Source organism: Hermetia illucens, chromosome 4 (genome assembly GCF_905115235.1).
Source record: "Hermetia illucens chromosome 4, iHerIll2.2.curated.20191125, whole genome shotgun sequence".
Classification (NCBI taxonomy): Eukaryota; Metazoa; Arthropoda; class Insecta; order Diptera; family Stratiomyidae; genus Hermetia; species Hermetia illucens.
This window is the reverse complement of record NC_051852.1, coordinates 131,751,525-131,773,889: the sequence shown is the minus strand read 5'-3', so window position 1 is coordinate 131,773,889 and position 22,365 is coordinate 131,751,525. Positions and strand designations below refer to the sequence as shown.

The following is a 22,365-nucleotide window of genomic DNA, read 5'->3' as shown; positions in this document are numbered from 1 at the left end:
GCCTTTTATACCACACCTGGAGAAAGATTATCTCGTGCTCATTTATAGATAACAAATTAATTACATATAAATCAGGTTAAGCTTCGTTTGCTATTGTCTTTCCCGAACTATTATTAAAAGCTTTGCAGGGAGCGTATGAAAAATTTGATGGGTTTTGATTTGTTATTGATGCTACTATTGGTGCGAAATTTGTTTTCACTAAAATGAATTTAGTGATTACTATAAAACGTACGAAAATAGTAGTATTAACTGATAAGCCGCCTTGAAACTGCTTAAGTGAATACAGTCTAAAAAAATTATCTACACCGTTTTGTCTTTAGCTGATTCGCAGTTCTTCGAATACTTTTCGGCTATTTAAAAACTCAATGGAACCCAAAAGATCACTTTGGATTTACTTGAATAATAAATAACTCCTTCCAAGTATGGTTATCTTTCTTTTTTAGGTAATCAGCTTGGAAGAAAAACACAGAGCTAAGCAGTATTCTCATCCTAACCCAAAGTGTGATGCACGGCAAATAATGTACCAAATGGGGTACCAGGCGTCACTCAGTATAAACAGTTTGTATATATACTAAGGTCACAGCCCAGACGACTATAAAGTATTGCCATACTCGTAATACCACTGTACAAAACAAAAATGGTGTAAGGAAGAGTCGAGAAACGTTGGCTATAGAAAAAAAACCTGGCTTCAAACAAATTCGGTTGCCTGTAATGCATTTCAGCTCCCCCAATCCCAACGACTTGCGGAGAAGGCCTGCACTCCTTTCCTTTTGTCCTGGCCAAGGTGCGCTCGGGCGACCCACTCATTAAAATGTGAACCCTTCTGTGGAATCGGAAACGGTTTCATGGCTATGAATCTAAGAAACGAAAAGAAACGGTTGAGGGAACTATATTGGGCGGGCCTACCAGAGATGGAGCAGTCCAGGGTGCTTATTGGGGGATACGAACCCATGCGTACAAAGGATTGCCTAAACCTCACCAAAAAGAAACTCCGAATCATAGTGGGAATTCTCACTGGTCATTGTCGGCTGAACTATCACCTAGGGAAGCTAGGGATATCTACGGACACTGCCTGCAGGTTCTGTGAGGAGGAGGACGAAACCTCTATGCACGTCCTGGGACAGTGTCCGGCACTTGTGCAAAGTAGGTCGATACATCTGGGAGAACACTTAATACCAGATGCAAAGCTGAAACTTCTGGAAGTGGGGAACATACTAAAGTTCCTAACGGTTACAGGCCCGCTTGAGATACTATGATCAACAGGTACACTATAACCAGTAAAAGGGGCACAATAGTTCTTCAAGGACGCGGTGCGACTTTCCCTTAACCGAATAATAATAATAATATGTGACCTATTCATTGCTACTTCCGTGTTCCGATCACCTTGCGTACGGGTGCGAGGTCTGTGCGCCGACTAAGTTTTTCGTTGTAATAGTATCAGGCCAGTATTCTTCGGTTATATGTGGTAGACGGACTTTGAGAAAGGCTTCATTATCATCATCAGCAACGGCGCAACAACCGGTATCCGGTCTAGGCCTGCCTTAATAAGGAACTCCAGACATCCCGGTTTTGAGACGAGGTCCACCAATTCGATATCCCTAACAGCTTTCTGGCATCCTGATCTACGCCATCACTCCATCTTGGGCAGGGTCTGCCTCGTCTTCTTTTTCTACCATAGATATTGCCCTTATAGACTTTCCGGACGGGATCATCCTCATCCATACGGATTAAGTGACCCGCTCACCGTAACCTAATGAGCCAGATTTTATCCACAACCGGACGGTCATGGTATCGCTCATAGATTTCGTCGTTATGTAGGCTACGGAATCGTCCATCCCCATGTAGGGAGCCAAAAATTCTTCGGAGGATTCTTCTCTCGAATGCGGCCAAGAGTTCGCAATTTTTCTTGCTATGAACAGTTTCCGTAAGCTGAAATAGGCTCTGTTGGCTGACAACAACCGTGCGCGGATTTCATCATCGTAGCTGTTATCGGTTATGATTTTCGACCCTAGATAGGAGAAATTATTAACGGTCTCAAAGTTGTATTCTCCTATCTTTATTCTTCCCGTTTGACCAGTGCGGCTTGATGTTGTTGGGTGGTTGGTTTTCAATGCTGAGGTTGCCACAATATATTTTGTTTTGTCTTCATTGACGTGTAGTCCAAGATCTCGCAGCAATTGCGGCCTGCTCGATCTGGATGAAGGCAGTTTGTACGTCTCAGTTGGTTCTTCCCATGATACCGATATTGTCAGCATAGGCCAGTAGTTGGGTGGGCTTAAAGGGGATCGTATCTCTTGCATTTACTTCAGCATCACGGATCACTTTCTCAAGGACCAGGTTAAAGAGGATACATGATAAGGGCATCCCCTTGCCGTAGACCGTTGTTGATGTCGAATGGTCTTGAGAGTGATCCTGCTGCCTTTATCTGGCCTCGGACATTGGTCAGGGTGAGCCTAGTCAGTCTTACCAATTTCTTTGGGATACTGAATTCTTTCATGTCCGTGTACGCTTTTACCCTGGCTATGCGATCACAGGTGGCTTTAAAGTCGATGAATAGATGGTGCAACTGTTTTCCATATTCCAACAGTTTTTCCATCGCTTGCCGCAGAGAGAAAATCTGATCTATTGCTGATTTGCCTGGAGTGAAGCGTCTTTGGTATGGGCCACTGATCTTGTGGGCGTATGGGGCTATCCGGCCTAGCAGGATAGAGGAAAATGTCTTATAGATGGTACTCAGCGACGTGATACCTCTATAATTGCTGCACTGTGTGATATCTCCCTTTTTATGTATGAGACAGATAATGCCTCGTTGCCAATTGTCAGGCATTGATTCGCTGTCCCGTACTTGAGCACAAGTTAATGAACCACTTGGTGTAACTGGTCGCCTCCATATTTAACCAATTCGGCTGTAATTCCATCGGCTCCTGGCGACTTATGATTTTCAAGCCGATGTATTGCACGGACTGTTTCTCCTAAACTTGGTGGTGGCAGTATTTGTCCGTCGTCTTCAGTTGACGGGACCTCCAACTCGCCGATGTTCTGGTTGTTCAGTAGCTCATCAAAGTACTCAACCCATCGCTCCAATATGCCCATTCTGTCGGAAATCAGATTTCCCACTTTGTCTCGGCAGGATGACCATCGAGGTGTATAAGGCTGCATCCTGCTGACTTGTTGGTAAAACTTCCGCGCCTGGTGCGGTTGCTCTCTGTACTTTCCTAGTTCAGACTTGTTGGTTTTCCCAGACTTCCTTTTTCCGTCTGTGAAGTCGTTTCACAGCTCGACGGAGTTCGTGATAAGTCTCTGCGCGTTCCGGCGTTCTTTGAGAATGCAACATTACTCGGTATGCGGCATTCTTCCGTTCTGTTGCTAGTTTACATTCATCGTCAAACCAGCCATTCCGACTCCTTTTGCGGCTGGGGCCAAGTATGTTTGTAGCCGTATCCATTATAACGTTCTTCAGGTGGTTGTGAGAATCATTTGTTTATGCTTCATCTCCAGGACTTCTGTTAACTGCAGTTATTGCGGCATTCATTTCCCTCTTATAGGTGTCGCGGAGGGTTGTGTTGTGGATGGCTTCAGTATTCACTCTCACCTGATTCTCAGAGGGATTGTAGGTGGTGTCGTAATTCGAGCTCGAAGCACCATGCCAACGAGATAGTGATCCGAGTCTATATTGCCCCCCCCCCCACCCTCCCAATATGTTCTGACGTTCATCAAGGCTGAGAGGTGCCGGCGTTCAATCAGCACGTGGTCAATTTGGTCTGGAGAGGCCGACGTATGTTTGTGAACCGCTTTCCGCGCAAACTAGGTACTTCCAACAACCAATCCATGAATAATGCACAGTCCGTTATTATTGGTGTCTCTAAATAAGCTACGAAAGCCGACGTATCGCCTGAATACTTCCCTACTTGACTGTTGAAGTCTCCAAGTGTGATTTTGATATCATACTTGAGACAGGCTTCGAGAGTCCGCTCAACTGCCTCGTAGAAGGTATCCTTCTCTGACTTTGTAGTCTGCTCTGTAGGGGCGTGAACGTTTATGAGGCTTATGTTTCTAAACTTGCCTCGTAAACGCAGAGTGCATAGCCTTTCGCTTTTATTTTCAAAAGCGATAGCAGCAGGTTTCATTTTTTCGCTGACTAAGAAACCTACTCCGAGCACATGGTTTACTGGATGGCCGCTATAATATATGGTATAACGGCTCTTCTCCAGGAAACCGGTCCCTGTCCATCGCATCTCTTGCAATGCTGTTACATCAGCCTTATATTGGGACAGGGTATCGGCTAACTGCTCAGCAGCATTCGGTCTGTACAGGAAGCGCACGTTCCATGAGAAAATGCGCAAATCGTTAATCCGTTGTCGTTGCCGGGTTCGTCGTTGTAAGATCCATCCTGTCCGAAGCTCCTTTCGTGGCTTCCTAACATTGGTTTTCCATCTAGGGTTGTCAGCCCTACCCAACCCCCAATCTGGAGAACTAGTTGGTACATTTTGTCCTGTTTTTAGGTGCGGGAGACTCGCCTTCATCCTTTTCCGTCTGCAGTTTTTCATAAAGAAAGAACTCCCAGCGATCACTACGTGGAGGTGGAGATAGGGTTTGGTAGTAGAGCTGGCTGGTGTTGGTTCAGCAGGCGTTTCCCAGCTTTTATACTCCATCGTGGGTACCAGTCCACGTTTTGGCCCTGGGACCTATACTACCCTTTGACCTTTGAGAAAGGCTTGGAGCTTTTAAGTAATAGTAGAGTTCACTTTCCCTGTGCTACTTCCATATAGCAACACGCAGAGAGAGCATTAGCGCAGAACAGTCTCAACTTGATATTGGTGTTGAGATAACTTCATTCCCAGATTTTAGACAAATCAAGGAAAGCGAATTTGGCGCTGTTAATTTGTCGAGCAACATCGAGTTCGGTGCCTTCGATCCTCTGCCCATTAATGCAGGTAGGGAAACTACGGTGACCCGTCAGACTAAGAAAATTGGTTCTGTTGGTATTTATCTTCAGTCCAACTTTACCTGCCTCTGTTTCCGAATCCAGAGTCATTTGGCTAAGATCCATGTTTCGATGAGGGACCACACATACGTTATCTTCGTATAATGAAAAAAAAAGACAAACTTTATTTCTTAATGCCGAATAGTCAGTTTTTTATTTTTCATATCCCGGTATTTCGAGGATCATTTGTCCTCTTCCTCAGTGAGTTCTTGTATCGTCGTAGTCGAGCTCTGTGGAGGATGATGTCATAATCCAGTGAACTCCTCCAAGTCCTCCGGACAAGACAACTTGAGGAACGTCATCGCAACGAGACAAAAATAATATCGATGACAAGATGTAATCCCGGTGGACTTCGCTTTCGACCTCAAAACCTTTGAGACTTTTCCTCGGTGCAGCACGTTACATGTTGCACCATCATATATCGCTCTGACTTTCTCGAAATCGATGAAGAGAGTGTAAAGCGAAGATCAAAATTCCACGGACTATTCCAATATAATCCGCAGGGTGTTGACGTGGTCAATGCGAAGGATCTGGAATAGAAACCAGCCTGCTCTCTGTCGATCAAGCTTGCGAGATGTTCTTTGATGCGCTCCAGAATTATTTTAGCTATTATCTGTGTGACGGTATGAAGCACCAAATACCCCTTCAACTGGCGAACTCAACATGGGTGCCTTTTTTCGGAATCTTAACCAACATCCCCTTCTTGCACTTTGTGGAGGGTGATTCCCAGGATTTCCGTACGAGTGGAAGCAGGATATCTGGAGCAACTGCGGGTGCAGCCAAAAATATCTCTAAAAGACCGTCAGGCCCAGCAGCATTACTCCGTTCGAGTAGTTGATGACCGGAATGATTTTTCGTCTGCCTAGAGGAACACTGCGTATCCGCATGTTACGGTGACTAGCCATTTCATCCACAATAGAAATAATTTCATCGGAAGTGATACGGTTAAGAAGCGTAGTGAAGTATTCCTTCCAGTTCTCCAGTTGCTCGGCGTCGTGAATAAAGGGGTCACGTCTTTTACCTTCCTTTTTTAGGACCATTGAAAGATTTGCGACCATATGTAATTTCTTTCGTGATGCGGTATATACTTCTAAAATCATTACGTTCTGCAGCATCTTCCGCTTCCTTGAACAGCAGTAACGAATCCCGTTTTACCAAGGCGCATACTACGCTAAACTTCCCGGGATTACGCTTGGTATCGGCGTTGCAGCGCGTCAATAGAGCCTTTAGCCGTTTCCGTACTTCAATCCGCTTCCTGGATCTTACAATAAGCCAGATCCCCCGCCCTCTCGGAAGGTGACCACAGCCTGTATAGTACCCGAGAAAGCAGCATTTTTGATATTCTCAGGCGGGTTATTCAAGTGTATCTTCCCTTCCGATCGGCAAGATAGTTCTCCCACGGTCGAGCGACAGCTGGATCGTACAGGCGGTCAATCTTGAACTTGTCAGGTTGCGTCTGTTCAACCCATCAGATGGTGATCCCTTTCGAGGGGATGTCAGCCCCTCTCTTGTTATTCACATTCTATCTCTCTTGTTATTCACATTCTCAAATCTATTGCGGATTATGAACTGATCGATCTAATTGTTGAAACCTAACTGACCTTATAGCAGGCGGTGGAATTTGCGGAAATCCGCAAATGCCCCACCATTACCATCTCCGAGCAAAGTGTTATCAGAACCCACCTTGGTATTAACAATTTTGCCTTTAAGAAGGCTCCCCTGAACTGGATGTAGTTGCTAATTGGAAGCGTCTTTCCCCGTTAGCTCGGAAATGTACATTGAACATGCTGAAGCTCCTCCTCCACCTCATCCTCATCCGGAGAGTATTCCAGGTATATTAAATGCTCTTTTCCGAGAATGTATTTTTCAACATTAATGCGAAGCTTGGCGTTGCAGAGAACTTCAAAGACCTGGCGGAGATGTCACAGATTCTGAGCATGATTCTCGGAAGCGATAATGATGTCATACAGATATGCCCTGGTGAAGGGTAAGTCGCGAAGAAGATAGTCCATAATTCGGTGAATAGATTGTGTTGCATTGAGTGGTCCCAGGGAATATCGGGAAAACTGGAAAAGCCCAAAAAATGTCGCGACAGCGATTTTCGTAGCAGGTCCTTGACGATCGGAAAGAGGTTGCGGGCCAAAAGTATATTACGCATCAGAAGGTCAGTCTGTTCGCCTGCCCAGCCATCTGGTTGGGTAAGGTCAACGAGTTCCTGCATGATGCGATGATATTTGACGGTAAAATTTTCAGCCGGCGAATTTGCGTGGCTGGTGGCGGAGATGTTATGGACTGACGTCAGGGCCTTGTAATGTTTTGATGTGAGGCCAGTGGAGCCGTCCTCCAACTGATGACCTCGAAAATCAACAAGCACATGGTAGTGGCTAAGGAAAACCGCACCCAGAATTGCCATGTGAATATCGGCTACAGTAAAAGTTCGTCGGGAATGGTCGGCATAACCGTAGATTGAGCTAATCGAAAAGGAGTTAGCTGCGTTATGCGTATTAGCTTGGGGCGATCGCTTCAACATTAGAATCGTCTTTAGGAGGAAATAACTAAAAACTTGGCGCGGAAATGTCCGTCGTATACGAAGAGGCGGTTTTCAGCGGGAGTTGAAGTATCGTCGACCACCACCAGGCGTGGATCGGGGGCGATGTTAATTCTTTCCTTGGAAGAAATCCAGGAAAGAGGAAGGGGCCTGCGGTTGCGTGCGGGACTGCCGTTGGTACGATAGAACCAACAAAGTTTGTTAGCATTGGTTCTCCACCTTGCTGACCTGTTGCGTGGTCAGGATCGAGATCTCAATGTGGGACGCCTTTGATCCCGATTTTCTCTCTGGTTTCTAGTGAGATAGATGAGTTAAGCAATTAGGACGAGCATGGCTGCCATATTCTAGATCAGGGATATTATTGTGAGGGCTGAGCTGCGGCGATGGTAGCGATCGATGGCGTGCTGGACACTAAGTCATGGACGAGTTCGTTAGCCAATGAAACCATTTCGTCGGGGGAAGATGTTTTTACCACTTTCAACTTGCGAGCGTTGGGAGTAGATTCCATCGCTTGATTAGGTTGACGTCGTTGGTCGCGGCGGATCCTGCCAACGTTCTCATGCGGCGTAGGAGCTAGAACGTTGTTATTCCCAAGTCGGTCAAGCGCTTCAAAATCTTGCTCTTGAGATACTCAAATTTACCAGACTCCGGAGGAAATAAAAAGTATGTTTGGAATCTTCTGGACCGTTGCGTCGTCGAGAGCTGAGACGACGTGGTCGAATTTGCCGGTGTCCGACCTATTCTTGTGATTATTAAAGGTAGATTCAACACTCATATCTTTGAGTTAGCCTTCCAGAAAGGTGCCAGATTCACCGGCGAAAGAGCCGTAAACTGCAATGGAGGTATTCCTTTTCTCAGCTAACTACAGCTAATGGGAGCCTTGTTGGGCGCGTTGTCGTACTCATTGTCCATGCTAATGGGAACACCGCATTCTTAGAAGAGAAATGGTAGCATAGCTGAGGCCCCTGAACCACGGGATATGTGCTCCTACACAAAAAACGCCTGACCAGATGTAATTTGTCATGCGGTTCTGGGTGTGTGTCCTAGATGCAACAGGGGCGTTTTATCCGGTAAGTTGGGTGAACTAGGAGTCTGGCACTGTGAGCGTAAATGCATTTCACCTGGCTATCCCACAAAAAGAAGAAAATATTTATTGGATTTGCACTTGGAATGTGGGAATAAAAGGACGAACAACAATCGATCAGTTCGTATTATATGACCGTAAAATGGCTTACAAGTTTCAATAGACTATGGTCGGTACTGGATTCTGGGCAAAGCTGACTATTTTGTGATCTGTTGGTAGATAAAAAGTGTAAGTAATTAGGTGGTCTATCATGACTGATACTCGTTAACTTCGGTGGTTTTTATGTTGCACTTTTGAGTGATAATTTCAGATCCCATAATTTTGATAAATCACTATTAATACGCCATTAAGGAGGGTTTTCCTGACTGTAATGCAATAGCAGTTTCCCTCTAATTACCTCATCTCCGATTGACAATGATCCAGTGATAGTAAAGTATTATTGATCAAATACTGTTGCACCTAATTAATTTTCTACAGAGATACCTACAACCGCTTAATTCTCTGGGACTTAATTTTTAAGAGATAAACTTTGTGACTGATGCAATGCAGATCCCACAATGTGTAATAGATATTTGCTAGGTTTGCTGCAATTTCAAACAAAAAATATTAATTGAATGTTTCTCAATTGTTTATTTGTTATGAACAATAGCGCGCATACAAAAGAACAGGTGCTAGATCTATTTCAATACCTTCAATACGTAATACCCATGGGTCTAAAAAAATTGAAGCTCCTCTGCTTTGCCCTTGAAACAAATGAGATATAAATACAGATACGTCCCTGGCTTTGAGCTGTAATCGAGTAGTAGCTGAAGCAGCTCATTCCCAACAGGTAAGCTCACTAAATTCAAGAATTGAAATTGAAAAACGAAATGGCTTCTTTCAGATCCAGGCAAACTTCCTTTTAGTATGAAAGGATTTTTCATAGTAACTTCTCTCGCACTTTTGGTTGAAGCTTTTGGCCAATTCGAAACTTACCAATGGGACAACCGAAGCGCAATTGTTCATCTCTTTGAATGGAAATGGGATGACATTGCCGATGAATGTGAACGTTTTCTGGCCCCTAAAGGATATGCAGGAGTTCAGGTATGACCTTTCAACAATAAAGTGATTGAGGACTGAACAAATATACCGTATACCTTGTGTAGGTTTCACCTCCAAACGAAAACATTATCGTCCCCGGTCGTCCTTGGTACGAACGGTATCAACCGGTATCCTACAAGCTTGTAACCCGCTCGGGCGATGAAGAACAATTTGCAGAGATGGTTGCACGTTGCAATGATGTTGGTATCAGAATCTACGTGGATGCGGTTATCAACCATATGGCAGCTGAAAGTAAAACTTTTCTCGGCACTGGAGAATCCCCAGCCAATCCAACGGCCAAAATGTTCCCAGGAGTTCCATATAGTCCTGAAGACTTCCATCCAAGCTGTGGAATTGAAAGTTATCAGGATGCAAACCAAGTACGGAACTGTGAGTTGGCAGGACTTCGCGATTTGGATCACAGCAGAGAATCAGTTCGTGATAGGATTGTTGAATATTTCGATCATTTGGTGGATTTGGGAGTCGCTGGATTTCGTGTTGATGCCGCCAAACATATGTGGCCTGAAGATTTAAAGGTAAGTTGTAAGTTGTAGCCAGGGCGTATTACAGTTATTTCTTATCCTCTCATTTTTGAATCCTGTCAGGTTATTTATTCTCGCGTCAAAAACCTCAACACCGATTTCGGATATCCACCCGACTCAAGACCCTTCATTACTCAAGAAGTTATCGACTATGGCACGGAAGCAATTTCAAAGTTTGAATACACAGACTTGGGATCGGTAATCGAATTCCAATATTCTCACGAAATAGGGAGAGTTTTTCGAGGAAAGGTACCTTTGAAATCGTTGGCCAACTGGGGTCCTGAAATAGGTATGATAGAATCAGAAAAGGCCTTAGTGTTTGTTGACAACCACGACAACCAACGAGAAGGAGGTGACATACTAACTTACAAAGAGCCTAAAAACTACAAAATGGCAGTCGTCTTTATGTTGGCATATCCATTTGGTATTCCTCGAATAATGAGTTCATTCGATTTTCACGACCCTGGACAAGCTCCCCCCAGTTCGGATGGAGAGACTCTTCTATCCCCAAGTATCAAAGAAGACGGCAGTTGCGGAAACGGTTGGATCTGCGAACATCGTTGGCCAGCAATTTACAATATGGTTGAATTTAGGAACACTGTTCGCGGTACCGTGGTGGACAACTGGTGGGATAATGGCAATAACCAAATTGCATTTTCTCGTGGGACAAAAGGGTTTGTAGCCTTCAATCTGGAAGCCTTTGATTTGGATGAAGATTTACAAACTGGATTACCCGCTGGCATCTATTGTGATGTTATCTCCGGAGCAATGGTTGATGGGGAATGTACTGGCAAAATTGTTGAGGTTCGAGATGATGGAACAGCTATCATACAGATTGGTGCCGAGGAGAAAGACGGGGTGTTGGCAATCCATGAGAATGCTAAATTGTAAACCGAAATAAAGAGAATGCATTTTATTCGAAGTAAATTAATTACTTTTGCTGTTACCTTCTCGATAGCCTTATTATATTTGCTTGTGTCCTTATCCTTATAACCTGCGTTCGGATGGAACTACATAAGTTCCAGCCTGTTTAATCTGTCTTCATATTGTTTATTAAATAAGTCCTCAAAATGAGAGGGAAGTAAGGGAGCTGGCATGAAAAATGACAATAAATGCAAATCTCAGATAGATTTGGATAAATCAAGCAATTATAAACTGCGAAGCTGATGGGAAACCACCAAAAGACCAGTTGAAACAACGGTCGATGGATACGCGACATGATTGCAACATCATCGTAACACCTGGAGTCTGGTTTAGGGACACCCTAGAAAAAAACTTCATACATCGCAGTTTTGGTCCAAAGTCCATCAATTCCCCAGTAGTTGCCCAGTGTATTGGCGCAACTTTTGCAGCATCTTAAATAGAGTCTGCAACGTTTTTCTACATTATAAACTCTCCAGACTAGATCACCTTTTCCCATACAGATTACCGCGGACTAACGAGCCGCACTTTATCTACAAACCAGCAGCGATTTTGCTCATAGAAGTAAAGATTTGGGGGTTGCTGGTTAGTCAGTGGTTTAACAAATACTGTATTTCGGGAACCAATTGTCCCTATCGTCAGCGTCAGTCAGTGCTCCCTTCTCTAGATCCATCCAGTCGATATCCAGGAAATTAGTTTGTACCTCTCGTGACTTTCTCTTTGCATTTTGTCGGCCAAAAGTTAGTATAGGTCCCAGGGCAAAACGTTGATTCGTCCCAACGATAGAGTATAAAACCTAGGAAACGCCTCCTGAACCAACACCAACGGCTCTACTACCAAACCCTATCTCTACCTACAGGTGGTGATCGCCGGAAGCTCCTTGTTAATGAAAAACTGCAGACGGAAAATGATGATCTCGCGCCTAAAAGCGGGCCAAATTATGCCAACTGGTCCTCCAGGTGTGGAGGTGGGGTTTATATAGGCCTCACAATCCTACACGAAGAACCGACGTTACGAACCCACAGAAGGAGCCTCGGCCAGGATGGACTTTACAACGACGCACATGGAACGTGCGCTCCCTGTATCGAGGTGGAGCTGTCAAGCTGCTAGCTATTAGCCTGCCCCAATATAGGGCTGAAGTAACAGCGTTGCAGGAGATGCGTTGGACAGGGAGCGGTTTCCTGGAGAAGAGTCGCTACACCATACATTATAGTGCCCATCCAGTAAACCACGTGCTTGGAGTAGGATTCGTAGTAAGCCAAAAAAATTAAACCTGCTGTTATCGACTTTGAAAATATAAGCGAACGGCGTTGCACTCTGCATTTGCGAGGCAAATTTAGAAATGTAAGCCTCATTAACGTTCACGAGCCTACAAAGGAGACCGCCGAGCCGGAGAAGGGTACCTTCTACGAGGTGAGGTCTGTGAACTCGAAAAATGCAGGGTGCAACCGCACCAGACACAGATGACGGAAGTTTTACCAACACGTCAGCACGATGAATTGTACATCTCGATGACAAAGAGGAAAATCTGATTTCCGACAGAATGGGCATATTGGAACGGTGGTTTGAGTATTTTGAAGAACTGCTCAACAACCAAAATATCGGCAAATTTGAATTCCCGCCAACTGAGGGCAACGAATAACTGCTCCCACCACCAAGCATAGAAGAAACAGTCCATGCAATCCATCGGCTTAAAAACTATAAGTCAATAGGAGCCGGTAGAATTACAGCCGAATTGATTAAATCTGGAGGCGACCAACTACCACATGTGGGTCATCAACTAATGCTCAAGATGTCGAACAGCCGCAACGAGGCATTATCTGGCCTATACATACAATTATAGAGGTATTACGTTGCTGAGTACCATCTATAAGATATTGTTCGCTATCTTACTAGGCCGTGTAGCCCCATTTACCCAGAACATCAATGGCCCATACCAAAGAGGCTTCGCTCCAGGCAAATCAGCAACAGATCAGATTTTCTGTCTGCAACAAGTGATGGAATAACTGCTGGAATATGGCCATCAGTTGCACCATCTTCTCATCGACTTCAAGGCCGCCTATGATAGCGTAACCAGGGTAAAACTGTACACGGTCATGAGAGATGTTTCGACAAAATTGATAAGACTGACTAGGCTGACCTTGACCAATGTGCGAGGCCAGATAAAAGCTACAGGATCACTCTCGAGATCATTTAACATCAACAACGGTCTAAGTCAAGGAAATGACCTATAATGCGTCCTTTTTAACTTGGCCCTGAAGAAAGCGATTCTGGATGCAGATGTGAATGCGGGAGGTACCATCCTCTTCAAGTTCACCCAACCACTGATCCCTATGCTAACGGTATCGACATCATGGGAAGATCGACCCGAGACGTACAAATTGTCTTCATCCAAATCGAACAGGCGGCGCATGATCTTGGACTGCACTAAAATCCAAACAACTTACAACATCAAATCACACTGGCCAATATATAGATAGGAGACTAGAGTTTCAGACCGTTGATCATTTCTCCCATCTAGGGTCGAAAATCACAGCCGATAGCAGCTATGATGATGAAATCCGCGCGCAGTTGTTGTCAGCCAACAGAGCTTATTTCAGCTGACAAAAACTTATTGTTTAGGATAGTGAGCGATCCTAAGTCCACATCTACTTGACGTTGGACCGGACCAAATGGAGAGCAACTTACTCTCACGTTTCTTGGTCTACGGATCCCTCGGTTGGGGCATGGCACCCAAGCATTCAAAAAAAGGGACTAACGGTCCAGGGCAGAGGCCACTCATTAGACGCTGCCTCACCTCTGTCCTGGGAGCAGCGTGACCGTAAATGGCAACACATGGAAAACATGACAATAGATGGAATGCTTGGGTGCTCTTACTGTACAAGATTATGATCTTGCCAGTCCTCATGCATTGCTTGAAGACTTGGGTTCTTAGCAGGAAAAATTGCGAAAGCGGCCCCGCTCGAGAGAAGTATCCTCCGAAGAATTTTTGGCCCCCGATTTCGTAACCTACATAACGACGAAATCTATGAGCGATACCATGGCCGTCAGTTTGTGGAAAAAGTCTCGTTCAATAAGTTGCGATGGGCAGGTCACTTAATCCGTATGGATGAAGATAATCCCACCCGGAAAGTCTATAAGGGCAATAGCTATGGTAGAAAAAGAAGATGTGGCAGACCCTGCCTAAGATGGGGCGATGGCATAGGTCAGGACGAAAGACAGCTTTTAGGGATATTGAATTGGCGAGCATCGGCACAAAACCGGAGTGGGGTATCTGGAGTTCCTTACTAAGGCAGGCCGTTGATGATGATGATGATGAACGAAGCAGTGCAGACACACGCTGAATAGTCTGCAGCACATGCTTAAAGTCATCCACCTCTGAGCTCCCTCCTACGCCAGGACGCCAGGCATCTTTTAAGGACATCGAATTGGTGGACCTCAGCGCAAAACCCGATGTCTGAAGTTTCTTATGAAGGCTAGAGCGGTTTCCGGTTGTTGTGACGTTGACGATGATTATGATTATAGTATTTGCCGAGCCTAACAGAGTCCCGGGAATAGTCAGTCTACTTTTTACGTTAGTTAAGAAATGTGGCGAGCGTAATCCTTGCGACGAAGTGAATTTAACTATCGTTACCGGACGGTATCTTATTGTCCACATCGCATCGAAGCCTTCAATAACATCATTTTTCTACACTGAACACAATCAAGACATATCGTCAGATACGGATGATGGAAGTAGGTGTCTAAGAATTCTTGTGAGTTAAAATTTGGTGATGGTTACTGATTACAGACCAATGATGAAGGTGTTTGTAGAAAAATCAGAATGAGAGCCCTCACACCAATTATGACAACCAAGCCTATTCGTCATTGTTCCCAACGAAGCTTGTAATCCTACTCCACTGTTTTGCGTCATGTGCTTCTGACGCGACCTAGCCATCGGCAATCTTGGGATAGTGAAGCGGAACTATCAATGGAATTGTTGCCTTTCCTACCCTATCCACCGCCACTTTCGATTAGCACGTCCACAGGTAATTGGCCCTTGCCTCAATCAACTTCTTCGTTCAGAATTAGTCAGTGTATACGATGCTACAGCCTAGAAAAATATTGACTAAGGCTTCTAGCTTTCGTAGTATGAATATGTATGGGTAGGTAGGTAGGCAGGTATCAGTGGCCGCTCCGAGGAGCCCAATTAGCGCTTTGGTGCGCCGTTTTGATGCCACAAACTCCTAAGACCGTGACTGTTATCGAAAGCTTTCTCATATTAATGCCCGAAATGATTTCACTTCAATTTGGAGAGCTACTTCCATCCATCCGATTCCATTGCGTCACGTTCGCCACTGCCCGACGTGGGCAATAAGAGCTCTCTTACCTTTACTGTCACCAATCGGGTCTCACGATTCCGTAGTCAGTCGAGTCTTGTGATCCCCTTCGGAACGTAACTGGCGTAATGTAGTCTTTCTGATTAAATGTACATGACAGACTCTATATTGCTAGGCACACTGTGATACCAATCTATTGGTAGGAGAAAAATAACTGCGATGAGAGAGCTGATGGACATGTTAGACAATGTTAGATTAGTTCGCCTGATGATTACTGATGTCACACCATCCGCTGGCAAAACTCCAATAAATCTCTTATCATAAAGATTCTCACAACAGCATGTGAGGATTTTAACTTTCGTCAGCGAGTAAAAATGCTAAGGCCATTGGAGCAGCATTTTAGTATCCTCCAACGAAAGGGACATGTAGCGCAAACCAGAGATTCGAAAAGGGCCCTACTTCATGGACCAGGTAAGTTCTTGTACATGTTTGACAAACACGAAAAGGAAGTTTTCTCTACCCCATATGTTAATCACAATAAGGACTTTATGATTTATACCAAGAAATTAAGAAGTGGAAGAACAACGTCACTACAAGCTCCTGTAAAATTAAAATCCCATACTTGTTTGCTTTCCAATTCATTTTTAATCACATCAAATCCGTCAACCCTTTTACAATTTTGCGTCCTTGTGAATTGCTAAAACGCCATCGTCCTCTCCAGCTCCGATGTAAATATTGGCCTTACCATCTGATCCAACTTGGACAGTTTTGCCTGTACACTTGCCATTATCCTTCGATCCAGAGATAACATCGCAGTAGGTACCAGCCGACAAGCAGGTTTGCAAAGTTTGGTTCAAATCGTAGTTCTCCAAATTGAAAGCAATGAAGCCACTTCCTCCACGGCAGAAAGCAATTTGGTTGTTTCCATTATCCCACCAGTCATTGAGGCCAGTTCCACTAACGGCGTTTTTGAATCCAACCATGTTGTACATTTGACGCCAACGATGTTCGCAAACCCATCCATTTCCGCAGGTACCATCGGCATTGATGCTTGGCGACAAGATATTTTGTCCATCAGAACTTGGTGGAGCTTGATCCTTGTCGTTGAAGGCGAAGGAACTCATGATGCGGGTGATGCCATATGGATGAGCCAAGGTGAAAGCGGTAGCCATCTTGTAGTTCTTAGGGGTCTTGTAAGTAAGGATTTGTCCTCCGTCACGTTGATTGTCGTGGTTGTCAACGAAAACCAAAGCATCGCTTGATGGTAATAGTCCCCATGCAGGACCCCAATTTACCAACCATTTCAAAGCATTGTTTCCACGGAAGCAACCGCCGATTTCCTGTGAGAATTTGAATTCTGTCACTGCTCCCATTCCGTTGTATTCAAGTTTGGAAACAGCTTCTCCGCCAAGATCAATAACTTCTTGGACAATGAATGGTCTGGAGTTAGCTGCAAATCCGTGAGCTGTGTTAAGGTTGTTGATTCTGTCATAGATAACCTATAAATTTTAAAAGGAGCCGATGTTAATAAATTGTCCGATTTTGAAAGGTGACGGAGTCTTTGTACCTTCAAGTCAGAGGGCCACATATGCTTGGCAGCATCAACACGGAATCCAGCCACTCCCAAATCAACCAAGTGATTAAGGAAGTCCACGATTCTATCACGAACCCAACTGTTGCTCTGATCCAAGTCCTTCAGTCCAACCAATTCACAGTTTCTTACTTGGTTGGCATCTTGGTAGCTTTGAATTGCACAGCTTGTATGGAAATCAGTTGAACTGTAAGGGACTCCTGGGAAGCTCTTGGCCAATGGGTTAGCTTGAGTTCCAGCAGTTCCGACTGGGTTGCTGCTGTCAGCAGACATGTGGTTGAAAACGACATCGACATAAATCCTTACACCAACGGCATTACAACGCTTCACCATATTAGCGAATTGTTGTTCGTTACCAGAACGGGTCACCAGTTTGTAGGAAATGGGTTGGTAACGCTCCCACCATGGACGTCCAGCTGCAATAATGTTTTCATTGACTGGAGATACCTGCAGGATATGAACAGAATTATTAGGGAACAAGCAAATACAAGCGGTTGATATGACGTACCTGAACGCCACCGTAGCCCTTGGGAGCTAAGAATCGTTCACATTCGTCAGCGATGTCATCCCACTTCCATTCGAAAAGATGGACTATAGTGTTTCTGTTGGCCCATTGGTGAGTGTCCTTTTGACTGCACACTCCCGCAATGAGAACAGCAAGCGCTAATACTGCGAATCCTTTCATGGTCGTAACCAAATTGTTTTGAACCCCAGCCGAGCACCCCCTTTTATACTGAATTGCTGCCGAAATGATAACAGCTAACCCGATTATATCAAATGATAACTGAGTCAATTTAAATGCGTGTGCAGAATAAAAGCTTTAATCTGAGATAAATAAATAATGATTTCAGGGGATATTTGGGAAGCTCCGCTGGGAGGATTTTGTATCTTAAAGGCTTATTATTCATTCATTATTTAAGAAATTGTTTTGTGAGTCTTTTCAAATGCGGCATTGCTGTTTCAACATTTTTTCTATGTTTTCGACAAAGGAGGATGAGTTGAAATGATTAATTGGGTCACCTTTGGACCCGTTGAGGAAATGTCCGTATTATTTGCAGACAGTGTCAGCAGCTTGTGTTGTGTCTATTCCGATAAAATCGAAACTACTCGTACTATTTTGTGACGAATTTCTCATTAAAAGTTGTGAGTAATGTGTTAAAATTTAGATGGATTGAGCGTGAAGAGCGTGAAGAGCGTGTATATTTGATTATGATGCTTGATCATAGTTGAATCGACGTCACTTAAATATTTTGAAATGTGTGTATCAGAACTTTCCGAAAAATTTATCGGAAAAAAGGGCCTTTTTAAGAAATCAAAATAGGTGACGAGAAAAATGTTATCTGATAGTAAGAGATCTGAATATCAAGTAAGAAGTTGAAAACGAACGCAGGTGGGCATTGTATTCTCAAATATACTCGAAACTAGTGGGATAGGAAAATTGTGAATCAGGGCAAATAGAGATATTACTGCTTAAAATTAAGGTGTTTGGATAATCATTTGAACGGATAATATCACGTGCGATTCCCGTCCCTTTTCCGGTCTACTTTTAATTGTCTGCAACGTATAATACATCTCGTTATGTTCCTCATCGACTCTATCTGTAGTATATAATTTTTATTATTCATCCTAAATCATCCTAAATTTTTAATTCCACCACAGTTGGCACCCATAGCTTGGAGTTGTCCCTATTGAATCAATTCACCCTCATTGTGTCCTTACATCTTGTTTCTTACGTCATTGTTGTTGAGCTATTGCTGGCATTGGGGCCAGCTGAATGGAAGGTGAGTATATTGAATAAGATGAATTACTATAATTTAGGATAATTAGGTAAACTAAGTTGTCGGTTGCACTTTATGGAATAAATCGCCAGAAATATCATAGAAGCACTATGAAAACAAACTAATTTTAAAGAATGATGATAAAAGCAAGAATCAAACAAGTGAAACTGAAGTCAAAATGTCATTTTCTGGGAGTTTATGCAGGGTTAGATAGAGCAGTGTACTACTTCATTTCCATTGCCTTTCAAACATTTTTTTGTATAATAGTTTATTATTTGCAGTAAGTACTAACTATCAGTGCACAATCGACTTTATTGGCGTATGGAAATGACGCAGTTTATCGAGACTTATTTTCTCCCTCGGGTTTAAAGGGTTTATCGTTACCAATGATAAGAATTTCACGCAACAGGAAACAACTGCAATTGCGATTCCCCGCACAGAGCTGAAGAAGGATTTTTGTGAGGCACTAATTACAGTTCGGAAGAAGACATTATGACCGTGATAATTGCATGCATTCGCCAAAAAAATAAAAAAAACTCTAAATGAATCGGTTTTACCTGAAAGTTTTGAGCACAGAATGCTGGCACCAACTACATTTGAGTGGATGGAATCGCAAGAGGAAGTTGAGAAGCGAAAGTTGCACTCATTTGGGAGAAACTCTGGAAGCCATTCCTGAGAGATGTAGATTTGGGGAACTATGTGAAAACCCCATTATTATCATAGAAATCAGAGAAGTTTGTCCAGAAACAGATAATGTCAAAAATCGGAGTTCTGATATTTATTTATTTAACGGAAAGTAAACAGAGTAAACTCTAGTTACTTAATGCCCTCAGGAGGACGAGAAAGCAATAATCTTAACGAGAAGTTTAAAGGTCCAATCTGTTGTGCATTGCAACTTGGACGAAGTCTACGAATCGGGGAGTAAACTTCAAACTCCGCGTTGTTTGCGTTGCGTATATTTTAAGACTCAGGACGGAAGGTGACGTCGTTAGAGGACTCCATCAGATCGGAGTGAAGTTTGAAAAGTCTGTATAAACCCAAATAGGTTTTACTATTTTACTACCCCTGTGAATTGCAGTAACAAGTGGACTACATAGAAATCTACGAAAAAATGGAAGAATGACTAACGATTTCGTCTACGGAAGAGGCAACTCATCAGACGCTGCCTCACCTCTGCCTAGGGAGCAGTTTGACCGAAACGTAGCCGCAAAAACGACAAGGGTACGGATTACGTACCCTTCTCGTATTTGCGATTATATAGGAAGTTTCCACTTTTGGTTACATTGCTCCCAAGGCGAAGTTGAAGCAGCAACTGATGAGTTGCCTCTGACCTGGATGAAAACTTTAGTTATTCTTTCAATTTTTTCGTAGATTTCTGTGTAGTCCGCTTGTTACTGCAATTCGCAGGGGTCCGTGTACCAAAAATGAGATTAACTTGCTGCTCCATCTGGTCCGGTCCAACATCAAGTAGATGTGGACTTAGGATCTCTCATATTCCAGGCAAAAAATACGGAAAAATTATTAGACAGAAGACCAGTTCAATACAAAGAATTCACACTGTAATGTATAAGGCAGTTTGGAACCGGCTTAGCATGGGCAAAAGTTGATAGCATACATTTTCATAGCTTCCCCAAAGCAAAAGGGAAAGGACGAGAAGTCATCGATTGTGAATGAGAAGACGTGATCGGTCATGGATTCTTAATGAAGTATACATCCAAGGGATCATTAATCTAAGCAGTCTTAAGTTCGCATTCTCAAAACTGGCGAAAATGCCACTTTGGTCTGCGAAAACAATGGACAAACAAAATCTTCAAAAAGCTTGGTTGGATTTGAATCCCAAGCAGGTCACAACCAGAGAGACAGATCATTTATATAAAGGGATATACTGCGAAGGCAAGAAACTCGTCAAAAACAAAGCAATACCCATTATCTAGTACAAATGTAATCTGTTGGTTGGATTGTAAATTGTCATTCAAAGGCGTCATCCTGCCCGACAAGTGAGCCACGATGCAATAGGTGCAGCTGACCATAAGGTGACATACTATACCAATAAAAGAGCTCTTAAGCAGGAGAGACAACTAGATATACTGCTCCGTCATTTGGTATTGGTTAAGGTCTAGGATGAGATAGTTATCTCTAAACACTTGAAAATAGCTTTACTTAGGCAGTCGCTTATAAGAGATCGCAGCAGAAAAAAAAAGAGGAAAAAACTTATTTTTCTGCCGGTCTTGAGCAGTTTATGGAAGGTGAGGGGGAACCCTGATCGTTGGCGATCAACCCACTGAAAAAATTGTAACTCCTTAAAGGGTCCTTTTTTAAATCAAGATGGTGAAATTTTAATTTGCAACACTGCCCCGTTAAGGAGGAAGGCGAACTCCGTTAAAAAATTACAGTGCCCCCTGTAAAAAAAATATGTTTTCCAGTCATAAAGGTAGGGTTTCATTCTGTACCTCATCTTTCTAGGGAGAAAGGACAGTAAGACGAGAGAAATGGGGGGTCCTTTCTCTTAAACTACGTCAAAAATGTGACCGTCACCCCATTTGAAAAGTTATGGCGCTTTAAATGGGGATACTTTGATGTCAACATAGTAAAGTTTGATTTTCTTACTACACCGCAGAGGAGTAGGCGGAAAAGAGTGTATGTAGGAGGAAGGAGAAGGTCCCTTTTTTCACCACCATAGGAGAAAATTTGGCGGTATTACCCGTTGAAAGGTTATAGCGGTCCCTGCAGCCCCCTGCTCACGTGCGGATGCAGGATGGGTTGGATAGGTAAGAAGCGGCCTGCACCATAACCCCCCTGGGTACCGCGACAATAATTGCTCTACCATTAACGTTATTAATGATATGAGTATCTGCCGTAATTCTCTAGCAAAGTAAGAAAGCGGGTTCTTCTGCTTTCTTTTGTGTATCTCCCTTATCTTCTCCCTCTCACGGGTAGAGTTGAAAAATACTTTTTAAGGAGGAGTGAGCTACACAAGTTTTCATTGGGTTTGAAGGGAGAACTACACGGCCAGGAGAGAATTCGGTATCCCGACGAAATTGATAAGACTGACTAGGCTGATCCTGACGAATGTGCAAGGCCAGATAAAAGCAGCAGAATCACTCTCAAGACCATTCGACATCAACAATGGTCTACGACAAGGGGATGCCCTATCATGCGTCCTCCATAACATGGCCCTCGAGAAGGGAACCGTGATGCTGAGATAAATGCAAGAGGTTCAATCCTCCTTAAGTCCACCCAACTACTGGCCTATGCTGACGATATCGACATCATGGGAAGAACGATCCAAGACGTACAAACTGCCTTCATCCAGATCGAGCAGGCGGTAACTGACGCGAGATCTTGGGCTGCACAGCAATGAAGGCAAGACAAAATATACGGTAACAACGTCAGCATCGAAACCCAACCAACCAACAACATCAAACCACACTGATCAAACGGGAAGAATAAGGATACAACTTTGAGACCGTTGACAATTTCTCCTGTCTATGGTCGAAAATCACAACCGATAATAGCTA

The 22,365-nt window shown here is 43.7% G+C and overlaps 2 protein-coding genes across 2 annotated transcripts; one reads left to right on the top strand and one right to left on the bottom strand.

Moving 5' to 3' along the window:
• The first annotated feature begins 9,347 nt into the window (after positions 1 to 9,347).
• LOC119654503 (alpha-amylase A-like) lies at positions 9,348 to 11,165 on the top strand. The gene is made up of 4 exons (XM_038059936.1): positions 9,348 to 9,445; positions 9,500 to 9,699; positions 9,762 to 10,232; positions 10,302 to 11,165. The coding sequence occupies exons 2-4, from the start codon at positions 9,523 to 9,525 to the stop codon at positions 11,127 to 11,129; spliced, it is 1,476 nt and encodes a 491-aa protein (XP_037915864.1). The 5' UTR covers positions 9,348 to 9,445; positions 9,500 to 9,522; the 3' UTR covers positions 11,130 to 11,165.
• Positions 11,166 to 16,100: 4,935 nt separating this feature from the next.
• On the bottom strand, positions 16,101 to 17,789 carry LOC119653617 (alpha-amylase A-like). Its single transcript, XM_038058386.1, has 3 exons — positions 17,578 to 17,789; positions 17,046 to 17,516; positions 16,101 to 16,977 (listed from the first exon to the last, which is right to left on the bottom strand). The coding sequence occupies exons 1-3, from the start codon at positions 17,752 to 17,754 to the stop codon at positions 16,150 to 16,152; spliced, it is 1,476 nt and encodes a 491-aa protein (XP_037914314.1). The 5' UTR covers positions 17,755 to 17,789; the 3' UTR covers positions 16,101 to 16,149.
• Between the last annotated feature and the right edge of the window lie 4,576 nt (positions 17,790 to 22,365).